This window comes from Echinops telfairi, unplaced genomic scaffold, assembly GCF_000313985.2.
Source record: "Echinops telfairi isolate 266 unplaced genomic scaffold, ASM31398v2 ScPeMD7_19;HRSCAF=73, whole genome shotgun sequence".
In the NCBI taxonomy this organism is placed as follows: Eukaryota; Metazoa; Chordata; class Mammalia; order Afrosoricida; family Tenrecidae; genus Echinops; species Echinops telfairi.
This window is the reverse complement of record NW_022103916.1, coordinates 460563-480430: the sequence shown is the minus strand read 5'-3', so window position 1 is coordinate 480430 and position 19868 is coordinate 460563. Positions and strand designations below refer to the sequence as shown.

The window sequence follows — 19868 nt, the reverse complement described above, 5'->3', positions numbered from 1 at the left end:
TTTTACATGTAGCCAGAAAGAAGATTCACTAATTTAAATCATCTTGTAATGAACACACTCTACCTTTATATTATCCAGATAAATAAATTGAAGCCAGAGGAGAAGCAGTAGTTACTCTTTGGCTCTGTACAAATTTTAAAACTAACAGGAAATTAAAAATAAGGTGGCTCTGAGTAAATGGAGTGAAAAAGATGCAGATAATATTGAAAGGCTATAGTTGGACTTTATTGAACGTACCATATAGTCTGCAATATCTTCTGGTGCATCACCATCAACATCAAACTTGAAAGTGACCATTTTGTTGTTGTGTGTCTCCAGCTGACACTCCACCATGTTGTCTCCAGAAGTTGACACCTGAGCACAAACATATTACCAGTTTAAAAGTCAGTAATTGTCTTATCTCTGCAAATTTTGCAGGGAACAGCCATATGAATTCACAAGCAATATATAAGAGATATGATTTAAATGGTTCCAAATCTAGAAAGATTCTTTTTCCCTTGATGAAATATTACCCAAACAACTATTTTCTGATGATTCTAAGAAATTAAAATTAGCACAAAAAAAAAGTTAAGAATGCGATTCTGTGTTAGTGAGAAAGACTACTGAACACAACTTTTAAAGAAAGATAAAAGTGTTAGAAATCATGATAAACAAACAAAAAAACCTCACTGCCATCAAGTCAATTCAATGGTGACTCTATAGGACAGGGTAGAAATGCCGCTGTGGGTTTTCATGACTGTAAATCTTTTTTTAAGGACAATGTTTTCATTGCTATCAGAGGCTTTTATCATCGATCATGACATGGTTGTGACTGCAATAGCTTCTCAGACTGCACAGAGAGCTCAGGATCCAGAAGTCTCTAAGAAAAATATATAGACAGACTGGGGAGGAAGGAGAATAACTTTTATAGAGAAAATCCTAGCAACATAAAACTTGGGTACTGAATTCAGTTATTACATGTTACAGATTCAAATCATAGAGCTGCCCCAACGTCTAGACAGTCTTTACTACTGTTTATAAATTGGGGGGAGGGGGATTCTGATCAGTTACAAAATCTAACCTCAGTTGTTTACATACATGTTTCTTTGGTGAGCACCTGGATATATTAACTTTATCACAAATAATTTTATACAAATATATAAAAAATGCTTTCAACAAATCTAAACATGTCCTAATCACATACATACCACTTTTAAGTTTCACTTTAAGATAAACAAAAATAAAAGCATCAATTTTATTTCTAGACTTTAGAAATTGAAATGAGAGAAACACTAAAAATCAACCTGTTTATTATGTGAGTCTTTTTGTTTACCACCTGATTCATATAAAACAATTTCAAAGTTAGACTAATTTAGATGTGAATCATGAATTATTCCTGACAGTCATCCAAACATTTGTTCACTAAGTTGCTAAAAAAAAGGTGGGGAAGGGTTTCCTGCTTAGTGGAGGCCAGGGTATATAGATCAACATGCATAAAATTCATTAAGTATTCAATGAAGAAGAAAGCAAAAGAGGAAAATTACATTAAGATGCTGGGTATAAGGTTTGCTAGCTACAAGTTTTGGAACTTTTAAAAACATGAAACATGACTTGGTGACACAGGGCAAGTAATATTATATGTCAGCAGAGAAAGAAAAGAACTTGCAAACACTATTTTTTTTCTTAAATATTGGATTTTTTGAACTTTTTAATACTTTTTTGGTCTTTTGAGTATTTAAATGTTGACTAATTAGCCACACAGTAAACAAGGCTTTTTTCCCCTTCTGGCTCATTTCAATTCATCCTCTTAAGGTATTAATCTCCTATATATCCTTTCCTGGTTTTGCATGTTCCCATTCCCAGAGTAGCCTGCCTTAGTTTTGCACTAGAAGGTAAGAATTGTTGACACTACATGACAGAAACAGGCTGCAAAGGCGGACGAGGGGAATCATGCCCCTCTTGCCTTGATAAATCAGTGCTACACACAGAACTCACATTTTCTGAAGCATTATCTTCATTATAGAGCCGTTTAATCCCATCATAGAAGTCATCCACTTCGATTTCCTCTACTTTACGTTTAGCCGAGGTATGCTTGCACCCACTGGCAGCTGGGGGATGATGGTAGAAGGCCGCTGTACCTCTGACTGGCACTTCTGGTTTGCTGTTGTCCTTGGAGAAATCCAGGCCTAGGACAGAGGCGGACTGTAATCTGAACACTCCTTTGTCACCAACGGTTACCAGGGCGTGCTTGAGGGGACGGTAGACATAAACGGAATTCAGAGGCAGGGGAGACTGCAGAGTAGAAAGGTGATGTGCCACCAGCTCCCGGCAGTGAATCAACTGGGAGCTATCCATCTGTGCTTTCTGAAGCAGTTCAATTGGGAGAGGAAGCCAATCAGGAATGAGTTTCTCCATCTCTAAACTAACCATGGCCGGAGCAAGCATGGACCCTTTGAATTGCAGAAGTTGGTTGCAGGCCATACAGTGGAGGAGTTGCTTGGTAAGGAATGCCAAATGTTGAGATGGGCTCAGTTTGGGAAAACTGAAGAGTAACTGAGGCCTTGTTGACACTGCAATGTGGAGAAAATCCAATGGTGTGGCTGTGTGAAGATCCCAATTCAATTTATCCAGAATAATTCTCTCCATTCTCAGAATTTCAGTCGAAGAGCATCCACAGAAACTGTCTCTTGCCAAAACTTTCAGAACTGGAATTCTCTCATCTTCCTCAACAGTCTTGGCAGCTAAGAAAAAACAGCTGATTGCAATACAGCTCAAATATTTTGGGTGGGCCTTTATGGTTGCTAAAAACCTGTCCAATAGACTGCTAGCCAGAGCAAATGTTTCTGGATAGAGGTTGAACTGGTACTTGAGCTTGACCAGCCACTGGATCACTTCATCTCTCTGGGATGGAGACACATTCTGACTTGTAGGCATTTGGGGGACATTCACTTTCCACATCTGGGCTTCCCTCGAGATTGCCTTTTCCAATACGAAAGACAATCTCTGGTTTTCCAAAGGTCCTGGAAACTTCATGGTATCCTTTGGATCTGCATGCCACCCAGTTTGATGTAGCTACCTTATCCTCCTCTTCCTCATCCTCCTTGGGGACACGGGGTCATCCCTGGGCCAGTTACCACCTCATGCTCCTCAGCGCACGGCGGGCGCGGGACTAGACCAGGCCGACTGAAGAGGGAGAAGAGGGGGAACTGGGCCGGGGGACGCGGGCACAGGGGCTCGGGCGGGGCGCACAGCTGCGGCTGGGGGGCAGGGTCAGTCAGTGAATTAGTTCCATGATGACACCAAACCTGTGGCTGCCACCGCCAACGGTTCCCCTACTCCCTCCAACCGCTACTGCCGCTGGTGCCTGGGTGGGGAGGGGGCTCCCTCTCGCCATAGGGCCGCAGGGGCGGGGGAGACCAGCTCTGCCCCTGCCCGGGGGAATGTGCCTCCGAGCGGAAATGGTGAAAGGGGGGAGAGGGAAAGAGAAAAGAATAAAGGAGGGGAATGGGGGGAGAGGATATGAAAAAGCGAGGCATAGGCTGCTGCGTCTGCTGGCCGGGAAGGCTGGGGAGGGAGGGCCATGACTGTATATCTTACCGGGAGTAGAAAGCCTCATATTTCTCCTAAGGAGTGGCTGGTGGTTTCAAACTGCTGATCTTATAATTAGCAGCCCAATGAGTAAACCATTATGCCACCAGGGCTCCATTTAGAAACCATATAGTTATGGGCAATTAAAGATTTAAATTCAGTCATTCCCCTTCAAATTTCTCTTAGCCCCATAAATTGACCCATCAGTCATAGGTTCTCAAATTTATTTGGCCTTTTCAATTTGAATTTTGGTGCTAGTGAAGAAAATTAAAAGCAGCATTGACTGTTCTTTAAAGCACACGGGTGAGACTTGTTTTACATACTTTGGACATGCTATCAGGAGCGGCCAGTCCCTGGAAAAGAACAGGGACAATGAAAAAGAGGAGGACCTTTGTCAAGATGGATTGACACAGTGGCAATAACCATGGGTTCAAACATAAGAACAACTGTCAGGATGGCACAGGACCAGGCAGTCTTTTGTTTTGTTGTATATACAGTCAGTCATTGAGTTCAAACTGACCCAACTTAAAAAAAAAGTAATCAGCGCCCTCCTAACAGACACCTGTAATATTGCCCATAACCCAGGATAAAGTATAGGCTTCTGTTTTTACAGCCCCCCCCCTCGTGTCATTCCAGCAGCTCCAGTGGGGGGCAGTGTTATCCACTTTGGGAAACATTGTTTTAAGTAAATGATGATGTACTATAATGGAAATACACTCGTGAAAAGTGGAATTGAAAGATAATGGAACTTTTCCAAGAACTTTTAAAAGTTCTCAAGTATAAACTGGTCTAACCTTTCTAGAAAACAATTTAGCAACGTATATTTAGAAACTTTAAAAATTTTCATACTCTTTCACCTAGCAATTCTAGTTGGAAACCTATCATAAGGAAATAAATAATATATACAAAGACTTATGTCTAAGAATATCTACTACAGAGAGACAGAAAACAGTCTATTGAAAAACAGACAGGACTTATATAAGGAGTAACAATACCTCTATAACCAAGACAACACACACTACCATGGACTTCATTCCAACTCATACTGACTCTAGGATAGAGTAGACCAAGGCTGTAATGTTATAGAAGCAGACGGTCTCATCTTTCTCCCATGGTGAGTTTGAAACTGACCTTTAGGTTAGCAGCCCTACACTTATCCACTTGGCCACCAAGGCTCCTACATAAGGAACTATCTAATGCAGTCATTTAACATATGGTGTTATTGAAAAAGTACTTTACGATACAGGAAAATTTATTTGATCTTTTAAAGTTTTTTTTAAAAGCAATATATGAAATTGTGTGAAAGTTTAAACAGCCATACTTAATGCATAATCATATTAGTTAAATAAATGTGTTCAGAGGTATCATTTGCTAGTTGAATAACTTTAGGCAAATTATTTTTACCTCTCTGACAATTAATATCCTCATGTGTACAGAATAGTATACTAGCAACAATAATACAGGATTACTAAAAGTTTTAATGTATAATATTTATTGTGCATTTTTCTTGTTCACACCTGCCATTGAGTTCATTCTGACTCATGGTGACATAATGCCTGTCAGAGAAGATTTTCAATTTTTCAGAAGTAGATGGCCAGGTCTTTCTTTAAAAACACTTATGACAGGATTTGAACCACCAATCTTTCAATTAACAGCTAAATGTTTAATCATTTACACAATCCAGAGACTCCATTTGGAGTACCTAGCAGAGAAGAATTCAATACAAATTTGATACTATTATTATTTTTAGTATTATCTTGATTATGTAAAATGTTACATATACATACAGTAAAAAAGGAATGGAAGTAAATGAAAACATTAATGGGAACTATCTCAGAGTTGTAGAATTACAAATGAGCTTTTTCTTCTTTATGTTTTTTCCAAATTTAACAGTTAACATAAAATATTTTTAGCAGGAATTTTTTAAACTGGGGAAAATGTTGCTTCAGAGTGAGTTCTACAATATTCTATACCCACTTCTTCAACATCAGCCTATCCCCAATCCACCAGACCTCTACATGTGGTCTTAATGATATGGTAATATTTACACACTGACCTGAAGAACAATTAGCTGGAATTTAGTTCCCTTCTCTGGTCGGGGACAGGAAGCTCTTCTCTGTTTACTCCTATCTTGCTTGCCATTTCCACCTGGATTATCAGGGCTATTGGTGTTTTCCTTCATAGCTAGTACATCATGATTCAAGCTAGCAATGGTGAAAAAGTAACATGTGTTCAACTTCTCAGAGCAGACAATATTCAGTAATTCTCAAAGCCCAATATTTAACACAAATTCTAACAAAGTATATTTACACAGGAATAGTGTAGGGGCAAAAATAAAATAAAATTATATGAATAGTTTCAACATGGTTAATCATAACTACTACTTTGTAGGCTCAATTCAATTCAATATGGCAGAATAACTTTTTGTTTATCTGATAAAAGGCATTTTTAGCCTTTTCTCTAATAAATTTGAAATCAATGGATAAAAAAATTCCAATAGAATACATTTGAAACTTAAATAAAAAAAACTGGCAAGCAGCAAATTGATATCTTCTAAATTATTTTTTATGTAAACCCTTTATCCTAAAAGTTACTCATGTTTTGTATTTGGAACAAGGTGACAGAAACACATATCTCCTTGCTACTCTGTCCTAAGCACAACTTAAGGTTCTGAAAATAATACAGTATACAATTATAGGACAGTTGTGAAGGGTGAAAAGATGAAAATAGATTGGCTGTGGGCACCCAAAGCTTGAGGAAAAATTTCCCAGCTTAGTGTCTCCTGATAACCCACCTAGCACCAGAAGGAGATTCAGGTCCAACACCAGATCCCCTACCCAGAAGCACTGTTGGTTTGAGACCAGGCCTGGAGAAGTACTCTTTTCACCTATGATCAAGCACCTCCTATTCAGAACCTAGTGGCAAAAGACCAAGAGAAGTGCATTCTGCACCCCACAGCACCAACAGGGAGCCCCAGAAGTGCAATGTGAATGAAATAGACCAGAAGAGCTCTAAAGGACTCTAAAAAAAATAGTCATTAGAACAACAAGGTCCCTCACCTCATTGCTATTGAGTCAATTTTAACTCACAGTGACCCTAGGACGGGAAACCCTGTTGGTTTTCAAAACTGTAAATCTTTATGGGAGTAGAAAATTTCACCTTTCTCCAATGGAGCGGTTGGTAGTTTCAAATTGCTGAACTTCCAGTCAGCAGTCCAACGTGTAGCCTACTATCGCACCAGGGCAAAATTGTCTCCCCAAACACAAGATTTTAAAATAGGATCTAGCATATACTAAGATAATACCTAAACTGAAAATCCCTTGTGTCCCAAACCAGGAAAATGAGAATTTGAATAAGAAAATATAATCTAAAGATGTCAATACGAATGTCAGCTATTGGAATTACCTCACAAGGATATTAAAACAAGCACCATCAAAATGTTTCACTGAGCAATTACAAATGCTCTTAAAACAAATGAAAAAAAATAGAACACAAAATAAATACAAGATATAAAAAAGAATCAAGTGAAAATTTTATAGAAATGAAAAAAACAAAATAAAAACAAAATCACTAAATGGGCACAAAAGCAAAATGAACACAATCAAGGGGAAAAAAAATCAATGAATCTGAAAATATAACAACAGAAATAATCCAATTTGAATAATATAGTGAAAGATACTAGTTTATAACTACCAAATAATAACACATATATAGTAATAATTTCTCTACATTAGAATTTTACAGTGTATTATATTCTTATTTCTTTTAACACTTTTATTAGTTTTTCTTAGAAATGAATAGCAAATGGGGAGATAATAACAATGAGTGCATAAAAGAAGAAAATGTTTTAAACTTAATTATGGTGATTGCACAACTCTTCTTAATACGATTGAACTAATATGATGTGCAAATTGTAAGCCATTAAAAAAGAAATGAATATCAAAGAAGACAAAATAACATGATCATTATAGACATAAAAAGAAAAAGTGAAACTATTTTAATTAAATGTACACACAAATACCAAAACACAGAGCTACACTAAGATCCTAATGTACATACTCAATCATATGCTCATTGTTTTCATTATGTTAATTTAAATATACTTACCTACGAACTACGTCTGATTTTAGACAAATTGATTGTTGTTCAGCTGGCTGGGGTATGGGCTGTAAACAGTATAGAAATATAACTTGTTACAGTAAGAGTAAACTTCAAGGTAGAGATATAATTTGATATTTTAGAAAATATGATTGTTACATGTGATGCTTGATTATCTCTAAACTAGGTAGTATATATTATGCAATGTCTACTCATAGGTTCTCAAACGTATTTGGCTTACTTTGTACCATATCCCATAATTCAGAATAAGTGTAGGTATATGCTTTTGCAACCCCCCTGGAAGGTTCCATCACCCCGCCACCCCTCCCAAAGAAAGTATCACCTAGTTTGGGAAACACTAGTCTACATCAATCCTTTTACTGATGTTAATACCAAAGATAAGAAAAACAGAATGCACTCATAATCATCAACCTTTTAAATAAAATGGGATATCATTGTTTTATGCACCTTAGTTTACATTATTTTTCAATAGTAGACACTACTATTCACCTTTCAGTCGACTGTAAAACTACTACTAAAAAGAACTGGTTCCATTGTACAAGAAGATAGATCAATGAATCATTTTAATGTATTTTTATCTGGGAGATATATCTTTCTCTTAATCCTCTTAAAAAGTACCTATTTAGTAAACTACTTGTAATTATTCTTTGGAGACATTAGTATCCAGCAGCTGTAAGGCTGGATAGTGAGGGGAAACATTTACTTTGGCTACATTTTGAAAATAAGTTTGAAACAATTTATTATACAGTCATTGATAACTGCATATAGTGATTTTAAAGTGCAAATCTAGGAAATTGGAGCAAGATGGCAACATGAGTAGCTGCATGCTTCCGTGCCCCATAAAAGCATACATACACATAAGGTAGAAACTGAAAGAACCATTTCTTTTAGAAGTCTGGGGAAAATGTGAAAGAAGATTGTGTCGCTAGAGCTTGATGTTCCTTCGAGACCTGCTTCGCCACACTGCTGGTGTATACATCGCTTGAACTTGGGACTGTCGGATCCTGTCATCTGGCTGACTGTTGGTGACCTGCCCTACTGTTTGCTGCCTGTCACTGGACTGCCTGCATTGCTCTATAGAAGACCTGTCTGCTTCCTTGACCTTGGACCCAACAGCCCTCATGAGTTGAAGGACTTATAGTATATTAATTGTTTCACAGAAGTGAGCCCTCTGTACTGCTGTGTGAACTAATTAGCTATGATATTCCTTCATGCTGTTTAAATCTATCCATATATATTAGTGTCTTGGTTTTGTTTCTCTAGAGAACCCTGTCTAAAACAATTGTCCACACCTTGCCAACTTGGCACGAGTACACAATTCTTTAGCCACATATAATTTTCAGACATTAATGAAATCTTACTTACACCTAACATCAAACATCTATCATACATAAAAATGAAAACACACGGAATCTAATTGTATCTGGTACATCATACCTGAACAAAGGAAAGATATTCAACAAGCACATATAAAAATACACTGACAATCACAAACCTCGCCTTTGCAATTGATCACGTGGTCGTAACTGATATGTAGAATTACCTTCTTCTACTACCCATTCTGTATTACCTTTGCTCTCGGGCCACTCCCTTTTTTGGGTCTATGGGATTATTCTGATAGATCCATTCCAACATACCAATTTTCGTAAGTTTTTGGATGCCTTCTACAGTGTACCAAGTTAGGTCAGGTACCTCAAGTTGGTCTAATCTAGGCCATCTGGCAGCCCATGCTTTAGTGAACCAACTAAATAAGCAATTAGATCCTCTCTCATCCGCTCTTGCTGAGACATTGAAGAAAGAATCCGTGCTTGGGGGCCCCAAACCAATAAACTCAGACTGGTCTAATGTTACATTCCTTGCCCCAGTATCCCACCCCATTAGTAACTATTCCTAGGGATATCCCCCCAGACTTCTGCTTTTACGTATTAGAAAACTCAAGCAGATCTTTAGGAGTATAGCACACTTCTTCCTGAGGCATCATCTGAATCTCCCTTTTAGGAAATTTCTAGGTCTAAATTCTAGTTACAGGTTCAGAGGAAATAATGGGTGCTGAGGGTGTTTCTTGGGTGCTCTCAGCAATATCTTGTAAGGCACTGGTTCTCAACCTGTGGGTCGTGACCCCTTTGGGGTCAAACAACCCTTTCACAGGGTTTGCCCGATTTATAACAGTAGTAAAATTACAGTTATGAAGTAGTAACGAAAATAATTTTATGTTTGGGGCTCCCCACAACATGAGGAACTGTATTAAATGGTCGCAGCACTAGGAAGGTTGAGAACCACTGTTGTAGGCATCTCCCCCAGGCAATGCTACAGATTCAACCCCACCTGGCATTTCAGCTTGAACAGTTTGGTTAATCTGCTCAGGTCTGGGTTGTTTTACTAATAGTGGATTAATCCCCTCAGCTGGGAGGGGTGGATCTATTGACTGGATGGCTCAATCGTCTCTAGAGGCTCAATAACCTCCTTTTCTGGATCATCAGCCCATATGTTCCCATCCCATGATTCAGGGTCCCAATTCTTTCTGATTAATGCCTTTACTTTAATATCAGACATTGTTCTAGACCTGCAATTCAGCTGACACTGTAATTCAGCTACTCATATGATGAGACTCTGGATTTGGTTTTTGGCAATGTCAGCTCTATTACTAGAGGAGAGAAGACTCTCCTTTGTAGTGCATGCAGAAACTTTTAGGTCTGTTATTCGGCACTTGAGACATGCTTCAGGTTCTGAGATTATCCCTTTTCTTGAACACATTTTCTATTGTAAGGAGGACCAGCCAACCAGCTTCCCTATACAACTCATCCTGACAAAACTGCTGGAAAATATCAAACACACAATCACCAAAAGCCTCTCCTCTAACCAGCACTTCATCTATTAGTGGTGATACTGTGGATATTACCTTTGCTACTTCACACCATGCTACTTCACACATTAACATGACCCGCTCTAATAAGAGTGGCAGACTTATCCATACCTTTAGGGGTAGTGATAGCATTATCAATGCTGTTAAGCCTAAACAGTCTGGAGAGCCAATTGGAGAAGCCATATTTATGATCTTGTTTCTCTAGAATCACTCCTGGTACCAATTGTACATTAAGAAAGCATCCCAACCCAGTCTAGTCCAAGCCCTTAAGTCTGATATTAGCTCATACGTCCGATACCAATCTATAAAGTCCTCTTCAGATTCACAAAACACATGCAATGTTACTGAATGCAGGATGATCACAGGCCAGTGGGTAGAAAATCTTTGGATCCAGTGGTATTCTAAGCATCTCAGCGGTGGCAGGGGTCTCCATGTGGCTTTTCCAGTTCCCAGAGCACAGGGTCTATCATCATAGTGCCATGTGTCTTGTCAGTAGAGCATCTCCAAAGGAGTGAGTCTTGTCAGTAAAGAGTATCCAAGGGAGTGAGGAAAGAAAGTGTCCCCCATCTCCAAGGAGGAAAATACAGAAGTTTCCAGAATTCTCAGTATAAGGCCATGCCCACACAGAGACCTCATTGGCTATGATCCAATTGACAGACTAAACTCCACCCTTCACTCAATCCTCTCAAGTCCCAAATTGACACCAGATTATGTAATTACCACAAAAGGTGAATACATTTATACAAATATCTTCAGTCAAATCTATATGTCTTCATGGGTATATTCTCATTTTCCCTCCACATATATCCATATATGTATACAAATATATCCACAGTTCTGGTGGCACATGCAGGTGTTAAAGTTATGAAAACATCTTAGGTATAACAAAACACTTTAATGGAAAGAATTGCTGGACCTAGGAGATAAGGACCACAGTCTCAGCAAACACCAAGGCCAATTGGCATAAGTTCACAAAAACAATGTTCTATATCAAGAAACAAAAGGAATTTTCAAAGCTCATGAGCACCCATACAACTATTTGTCTCTCCCTCTCTAGAGGAAAGGAGTTATGAAAATAGAGAGACACATGGAAACAATTAGTTGAAGGGACTAACAGACCAGGTAAACATCAGTCTCCACAACCCTGAGACAAGAAGAACTGGATGGCTCATTACCATTACCAACTGCTCTGAAATGGATCATATTGGTCCTGGATGGAGCAGTAGAGAAATATGGAACAGACCTCAAATTCATAAATGAGACCAACTCACCGGTCATATACAGACTGGTGGGACTCCAAGACTATGGTCCTTAGACACCCAACAGGTCTGAAACTAACTCACCCCTATGTTAGAATAATCAAACATTTAACATAAAAAGAACAGCATTTACCCAAAGACAGAGGGTTAGGAAAAAAGGAGAAATGGAAATAGGAAAAATTGGATGGAAGTGGGGGAAACTATGGTACATTGAGGGGATTGCAATGAATGAGTTGAAACAAAATTTGTTCTGCAAACATTCACTTAATCATAATAAAAAGAAAAGGCTACATAAAAATGGTAGGAAAGTGTTGGTTTTCTAAGATGTATACTCAATATGCTTCCATTGCTCAACATAGCAACAATCTTAAAGGAAAAACAGTCAGAACTCCACAAAGAAGGAGACTGGTTTCTGGCTCTAGATGGGGCAAAACAAACATTTGTAAATTATTATATGTCTGGTATAACATGTCTGGGGATTGTCTTATGGTGATCATCTCAGGTTGGCTTACTGTAACTGCCTGCAGATGTTAGGGGTCATCCAATCAGTTCTTACTCATAGTGACCCTATGTACAACAGAAGGAAACATGGCCCTGAATTTTCCTCACAATTGTTCTTATGTTGTAGCCACTGTGTCAATCCGTCTTGTTGAGGGCCTTCCTCATTTTTCACTTTACCAAGCATGATGTCCTTCTCTAGGGACTGGTTTCTTCTGACATGTCCAAAGTACATGAGATGAAGACTCTCCATCCTTGCCTCTAAGGAGCATTCTGACTGTACTTCTTCCAAGACAGATTTGTTTGTTGATTATACAACTCTAATGTAAGCAGCGCTACTGAATAGTACATGTAGAAATTGCTGAGTTGGTGGATATTCTCAATAACAAAGATATACAAACGAATGAATGTGAATACATTAGTACTAGCCCAACACAAATAAAAAGGATTGTGAGAGAGTTCTATAAACAACTTTAAAACAATGAATTTGATAATAAAAATGAAATGGAAAATTTTCTAGAAATGTACAAAATACCAAAGCTAACTCATACAACAGATAATCTCAATGGACAAGTGAAGAGACTGAATCAAAAACCTCCCAACAAAGAAAAGTCTTAGAGCAGGTAGATTTACTGGTGAACTATATCTAACATTTAAACAATAATTAACACTAATACTTCCCAAAAGTTTCAAAAATTAGGAGAGGATAGAATAAATCCTATAACATTTAATGAGGTCAGCATTACCTTGGTACCAAAGACAGACAAGAACCGTACAGCACAAGGAAAATACAGACCAATATACCTTATAAATATTGTAAAAATTCTCAAGAGAATGCTGGCAACTTGAATAGAGCTCATCTAAAAAGCATATTGATGAATCATGATCAATTAGAAATTACTTCAAGAATGAAAGTGTTTCAACATATAAAAATCAGTGTAATAAACCACATTAATAGAACAAAGGACCACATGATCATTTCAATTGATGCAAGAAAGTCATCTGACAAAGTTTGATGCCCTTTTATGATAAAAACAACAAATTAAAGAAAGACGAGAAGCTCCTAATCATGATAAAAGACCTAATAACATCATACTCCATGGTGAAAGACAGAAAGTTGTCCTGAAAAGATCCACAAAACTAGTAAGTCTATTATCACCATTGACATTATTGAAAGTTCTTGCCAGAGCAAATAGCAAAGAAAAAGAAGTAAAGGCACCCAAATGAGAAAAGAAGAAAAACTTTGTATATTCTCAGATGACATAATCTTATATGTGAAAAATACCAATAAACCAAAAGAAAACTACAAGACTCAATGAAGAATTTAGTAAAGAGTCAGGCTACATAAACCAGAAACCAACACACAGAAACCAGTTGTTTTTCTATACACAGCAACAAACAATCTGAAACGGAAATTTAGAAAACAATTCCATTTATAATATTGTAGGAAAGAGTAAAACAGAAATATTTTAACCAGGAAAGAGATACAGATAGACTTGTACACAGAAAACTATAAAATGATAGCAGAATAAATTTAAGGACTTAAATGAAGAGAAAGATAACGCATGTTCTTAGATTAGAAGACTTAAACTTGTTACAATAACAATATTCAAATAAATCTATATATTTAACACAATCCCAAGCAAATTTGAAGGCCTTATTTTTTCTCGCAGAAATGAAAACCCAATTCTCAAATTCATTTGGATTTGAAAGGGTCCCAAATTGCTAAAACAATATTGAAAAAAAATGACAACATAGGACTCACGCTTCTAGATTTCAAAGCATATTGTAAAATAATACTGAATAAAAACTTTGGTACTGGTATAAGGACATTCAAAGACCAATGGAATAAACTTGAGAGTCAAGAAATATTACATACACTATCTCTTAAAACATATGAGGGTCCCTTAGAAAAATGTTCTGACTTCAAGGCTATGGCAGGGAAAGCATAAGATAAGCCTGAAACACCTAGGTATGCCAAAAAGTAAGGAACTCTTCAAAGAATGATAGAGGCATACCAAAAAACCACAGATGCCAGTTTGAATGGGGTTCCCAGTGCCCAAATCTGAGACACTTTAGGCATCAAAATAAATATTGATAGTAACATAATACGACTATAACTCCCAAATTCAATTCCAACATATAGTGACTCTATAGAACAGTGTAGAATTGCCCCTCTGGGTTTCCAAGACTATAACTCTTTACTGGAGTAGATAGCCTTACTTTTCTCCTATGGAATGACTGGTGGTTTCAAACTGCTGATCTTGAGGTTAGCAGCCCAGCACATAACCCACTATGCCAACAAGGTTCCTCTCAGAAAATCATTAATGAATGCTAAAATGTGTGGGTGAAAGTTAGACAAGGAACAAATATTAGAGATTCATAGCATCTCTTCACAGGTTATAAAAGTATCTCTGCAGAGATTACAATGGGGGAACTAAACTATTGTTTACCACGATTTGCTTTTGTATAGTCCTATGCAGTGCCATTTGAACCAAGTAATAAAACTTAACATCACTGATATTGGAACAAATTAGCAATATCCCACAAACTCAAATGAAAAGACACTGTGGGTTGTGAGACTGAGCAAAAAGAAGTGCTGGTGAAAAATATTGAAAGAACTGTCAAAGAATATTGAAACTACCAAGAAAAAAAAAATTCTGTCTTGAATGATGTATAGACCATCTAACTTAAGGGTCTTCCTCTTTTTTTAATGACATTCGATTTTATCAAGCATGATGTCCTTTTCTAGTAACTAGTCTATCCCAATAACATGTCCAAGTCTAAGACAAAGTCTCAACATCCTCAATTCTAAGGAGCATTGTGGTTATATTTCTTTTGGCAGTCCTCGGTGCTTATATGCAGGTAATTAATAAGCCTCTCTCCAATCTTGATGTTATGGTCTTCATATAGTCCAACTTCTTAGAATATAAATTATAAAGGAAAAATTTCAACTTCCCTGTGAAGAACCTGCCAGGTTTCACATTAGGCAATTAATAAAAGTTAACATTAACATCACTAATATTGAGACAAACTGAACATACATTTTTCCTAATATGCACTGAGAAGATCAAAGCATAAATTACATTATTTTCCTGCCCAATATGTGCAATCTGAATCTAATTATGAATACACTACAGACAAATGTAAAATTGGGGAATATTTTACCAAAATCGATCGTCTCTGCTTTTAAACATTATCTAAAAACAAAACTAAACAAAAAAACATTCTTAAGAAAGGCAAAGAAAAACGGAAGAAGCGTTCAATAATAAAGCAAACTAAAGGAAAAGACAAACAAGCCAATTAAAAAAAAAGACTTGCAAGGGAAGTTCAAAAAACATATTTGAGAGTAAGAAAAAATTATGGCCCTTTTCAAACAAAACTTTAAAAAGCAGAGGACCCTCCTCAAACAAAACTTTAAAAAGCAGAGGACCCTCCTCAAACAAAACTTTAAAAAGCATAGAAAACTCAAAGACCTGATTTGTCAATTTACCCAGAAGAACAGAAATCTAGACCAATGATAGCCTAGTCTTTCAGAGGGTGGAACCAGAACAAAGAACCTACCTAAATAGCCTCAGGATCTGGGCTGCCCCAATCGGACACCTATGGATCTACTCCACCTACCAGTGCTCAACACCTCAGCAGAGGAGAGGGATGAACTAAAGGTGAACTAAACTAACACATTCTTTCCACCCCCTCCCCTAACTACACCACAAAGAAGGACACTAGAATGCCTCCTTAATCATATTTGGGGGTGTGAAAATCCACAATGGGGAAGGGCGAATATGAATGAACTCTGGCACAAAAATGCATGGATTCCCTGCAACCCAGCATTGTAAGAATCACAGACCACTCACTGAATACCTGGCAGACAGTAGAAATTCAAATCAGCTGGAGGCCAACCCTCAATGTAAAATTGAAACTCTCAGGACTGGACTGTGGCAACACTTTCTTGAGATACTGAAGGGATGAGTACGTGAATGTGTATCGGAAGAAAATAAGCATAGGAGAGTATGAACTTCACTGCCTCACCTGCCTGTGGGCTCTCACTCAGAGGGAATTAATTTGAAGAGACTCTGGGCTTGGCTCTTATGCAGTCATTGAAACTGATAGGGTAGGAAAGAGGGAAGACAGTGTCTTGGATATTTTTCTCTCTCCCTCTTTGTGTCAATTGTATTGGTCAGTGGCCTGTACTCAATGAAACCTTGGGGGAGCCATCCTCAAGATCAGGATCTTTACAGGGTCAATATTCAATGGCTTTCTTCACTTTACTCTCCAGAATCTACAGAAGGGGTGCAATGACTTCAGGGACAAATATTAAAACAACACCATGTCTTGGAAGTATCAAACTATCTCTGCACAATAAAAAATGAGGGGGGGAAATGGCAAAATTGAGTAGAATTCACACAGATGTGGATACAGAGGAGGTCTTAGAAGATGAAAAACCTTTAGATCAGCGGTTCTCAACCTGTAGGTTGTGACAACTCCAAACAGAAATTCAAAAGGCAAAAACTAAGATATTAGAACTGGATAACATTTTGAAAGATAAAACAGAATAAATGAAATAATGGAAACGTGAATCAGCGATATCGAAGACAAATCTCCCTGGACCAAAAAATACAAGAATATCAAATTATAAAAAAGACCCAAAAAACCCAAAACCAAAAAAATCCTGAAGAAAACCTAAGAATCCTATGAGACACTATCAAAAGGAATGCTTACATTTGATAACCATCCTACAACATAAAGAAGAAAAAATAACCACACAGAACATAGTTGAAGAAATACTAAAGAGTATTTCATTAACATTATGACAGAGAACCCCAAAGAGAATTGATTCCCCGAATGAAAATCACGAGAGTGGATCATAGTCAAACTTTCTAACATCAAAGAAAAGAATCCTGAAAGTAATACTGGGAAAAAGACTAATCACCAATAAATGTGAACCACTATTTGTAACTCAGCATTATCTATGGAAAACATGCAGGTAAGAAAGCAATGGATATTCAAAATCTTGAAAGAAAAAAATTGTCAATCAAGAATCTTATATCCAACAAAATTATCCTTAAATATGAGGGAGAAATAAAATAATTGGGAAAAACTACCAGTAGAGTTATTTGTATAAACAAGACTAGTTAACAAAAATTCTAAAAGGAGTACATTGTACAGAGAGTCAACAACAAAAAGACAGCAACCTAAAATCATTATTATGTAGAACTCATCCTACCTAAGTAATATACAGAGTGAATAAAAATCTTGAGAATTAAAATAAGGAACCATACATATCATTCTGCAATGAAGACAACAAAAATATAATGGAGGGAAGAGTGTATATATTAAACAATGAATCAGGAAAATATAGTCATTTGAAAAATACTGCAAACTGTTTTAAACTTGAAAGAAAATAAAAACCAAATCAACGCCAAACTGCTAAAAACTCAACGAAATAAAAAAAACATAGAATCTTGATAATTAATATAATTAAAACCAAAAAATTCAAAGAAAATTCTTAATGATGAGCAAACAAAAACCTGAAGAACAAAGAAGACACCACCACAGTAAACATATAAAGATAGCATGAAAAATCAATATCTATCAATAACAACAGTGAATAGAAATGGTTTAGATTCACTAGTTAAGAGAAAAAGAATAGCAGAATGGATAAAATATTAGTAATAAATTAAAATATTAGCCATTCTGCTTACATTAACATACCTTAAAAATAAAGACAAAAACATACTACAAATCAAAGGAGGGGCAAAAAGCTATCAAGCTAATGGTAGTTTAAAAAAGAGCACGAATACCAATATTTATATCTAAGAAAATACACATGAAAGTTAAAACCATCATGAGAGCAAAAAATGGTATAAAGATGGATGCTATAATTGAATAAGAGGATATAACTGTTACAAAAATCTATGCACTTAGTAATAGACTTTCAAAGCATAATAATCAGACTCTTATAGAAATAGACCACAATATGGTAATACTAAGAGGGTTTAAAATATCACTTTCAAAAAAAATGAGGAACTGATATCAAGGGCTCAAGCAGAAAGCAAATGTTTTGAAAATGATGATGGCAACAAATGTACAAAAGTGCTTGACACAATAGATGTATGCATGAATTGTGACACAAGTTGTATGAGCCCCCAATAAAATGATTTAAAAAATTAAATTAAAAAATTAATAAATAAAATGAAAAAAACTGAAAGAAAAAAAAACTCAACCAAGAATATGAGCATAATAATTAGTATCCTGTCCAATGGAACTCAAAACTATTTAATCCCTGGAGAAATTCCATAGTATTTCCTATGTTATACCACAATAAACATATTTTTTCAAAATTATAAAAAATATCACTTTCAAGAAAATATCACTACAAAGAAAATCAATAAGGATACATAAGAACACTATGAATCAAGTTGATCTCATAGACATATAAAGAATAGTAAATCCAATAAAAGCACGATATAATTTTTTTCTAGCACACATGAAATATCCTCCAGAATAGATCACATACTAGACCAAAAAGAAAGCATCAATAAATTTGAAAATATAAAAAAACTACAAGCCATATGTTTTTTTTACAAATCATCTTTTCAAATCAGAATGCTATAAAATTTAGAAATCCATAGTAGGACAATGAACAGAGAATATCAATTATACAGAAATTCAACACTGTACTTTAAAACCGCTAGATCAAGATACAACGAAGTCAATAGCTGAATTATTGAGGTAATTTCTGGAAGCAAACGTTGCCACTTAATGAATGAGAATTAGACACTCAAACAAGAAGCAGAGAGGACACCAATTAGACCAGTGGTTCTCAAACTTCTTAATGCTGCGACCCTTTAATACAGTTCCTCGTGTTGTGGTGAACTCCCAACCATAAAATGTTTTTCATTGTTACTCTATAACTAATTTTGCTACTGTTATGAATTGGATGACCCCTATGAAAGGGTCATTCGTTCCCCAAAGGGGTCACAACCCACAGGATGAGAAACGCTGAATTAGACTAAACCCCAGGAAGAACTCACCAAGGCACATGATATTTAAATTATCTAACTATGAGGAAAGAGAGAAAATTTTAAGAACTGCAAGAGAAAAAAAGGCGGTCATATGCAATGGTACTCAGGTAAGAATATGCTCAGACTTATCAGCAGGTATCATGGAGAGGAGGAGAGAGTGGAATAACATCTTCTGAAAGCTGAAAGAAAAAAAAAACAAAACGCCAATCCAAGAATCCTCTACGCTGTAAAACTATCTATTAAGATAGTCAGTGAGGTGAGAGTCTTCCCAGATAAGGAAAAATGAAAAGAATACGCCACAAGACACCTAACCTTGCAGAAAATCCTTACCAACACACTGTGGCCTAAAGACCACCATCCACCAAGCACAAGCAGAAGACCACCATATAATGAAACTCCATCCAGAAGCCAATGCACTGAAAACAATTACTAAGATAATATTACCTCAGAGGGAAAAGAACCCTACATAAACACAGCACACTGATATGAAGGGAGATAGGGAAACACCCAATGCAAAAGTTACGAGATGACAGC

General features: G+C 36.7%; 2 protein-coding genes across 5 annotated transcripts in view; both read right to left on the bottom strand.

The window, feature by feature from the left end:
- WNK3 (WNK lysine deficient protein kinase 3) overlaps positions 1 to 19868 on the bottom strand; it is a 170030-nt gene that overhangs the window by 80084 nt on the left and 70078 nt on the right. The window contains exons 10-12 of the mRNA XM_004713120.2: positions 7675 to 7733; positions 5624 to 5771; positions 238 to 354 (exon numbers count right to left, since the gene is read on the bottom strand). Of these exons, the coding sequence (XP_004713177.1) occupies positions 238 to 354; positions 5624 to 5771; positions 7675 to 7733 (324 nt within the window). The remainder of the gene's footprint in view (positions 1 to 237; positions 355 to 5623; positions 5772 to 7674; positions 7734 to 19868) is intronic.
- LOC101651300 (cyclin-I-like) lies at positions 1888 to 3075 on the bottom strand. Of its 4 annotated transcripts, none has more exons than XM_030885071.2 (2): positions 2661 to 3075; positions 1888 to 2549 (listed from the first exon to the last, which is right to left on the bottom strand). In XM_030885071.2, the coding sequence occupies exons 1-2, from the start codon at positions 3010 to 3012 to the stop codon at positions 1888 to 1890; spliced, it is 1014 nt and encodes a 337-aa protein (XP_030740931.1). In that variant the 5' UTR covers positions 3013 to 3075. The 4 variants fall into 4 exon arrangements, with proteins under 4 accessions (XP_030740931.1, XP_030740933.1, XP_030740932.1 ...); XM_030885073.2 differs by having other exon boundaries at positions 2733 to 3075; XM_030885072.2 differs by having other exon boundaries at positions 1888 to 2769; positions 2896 to 3075.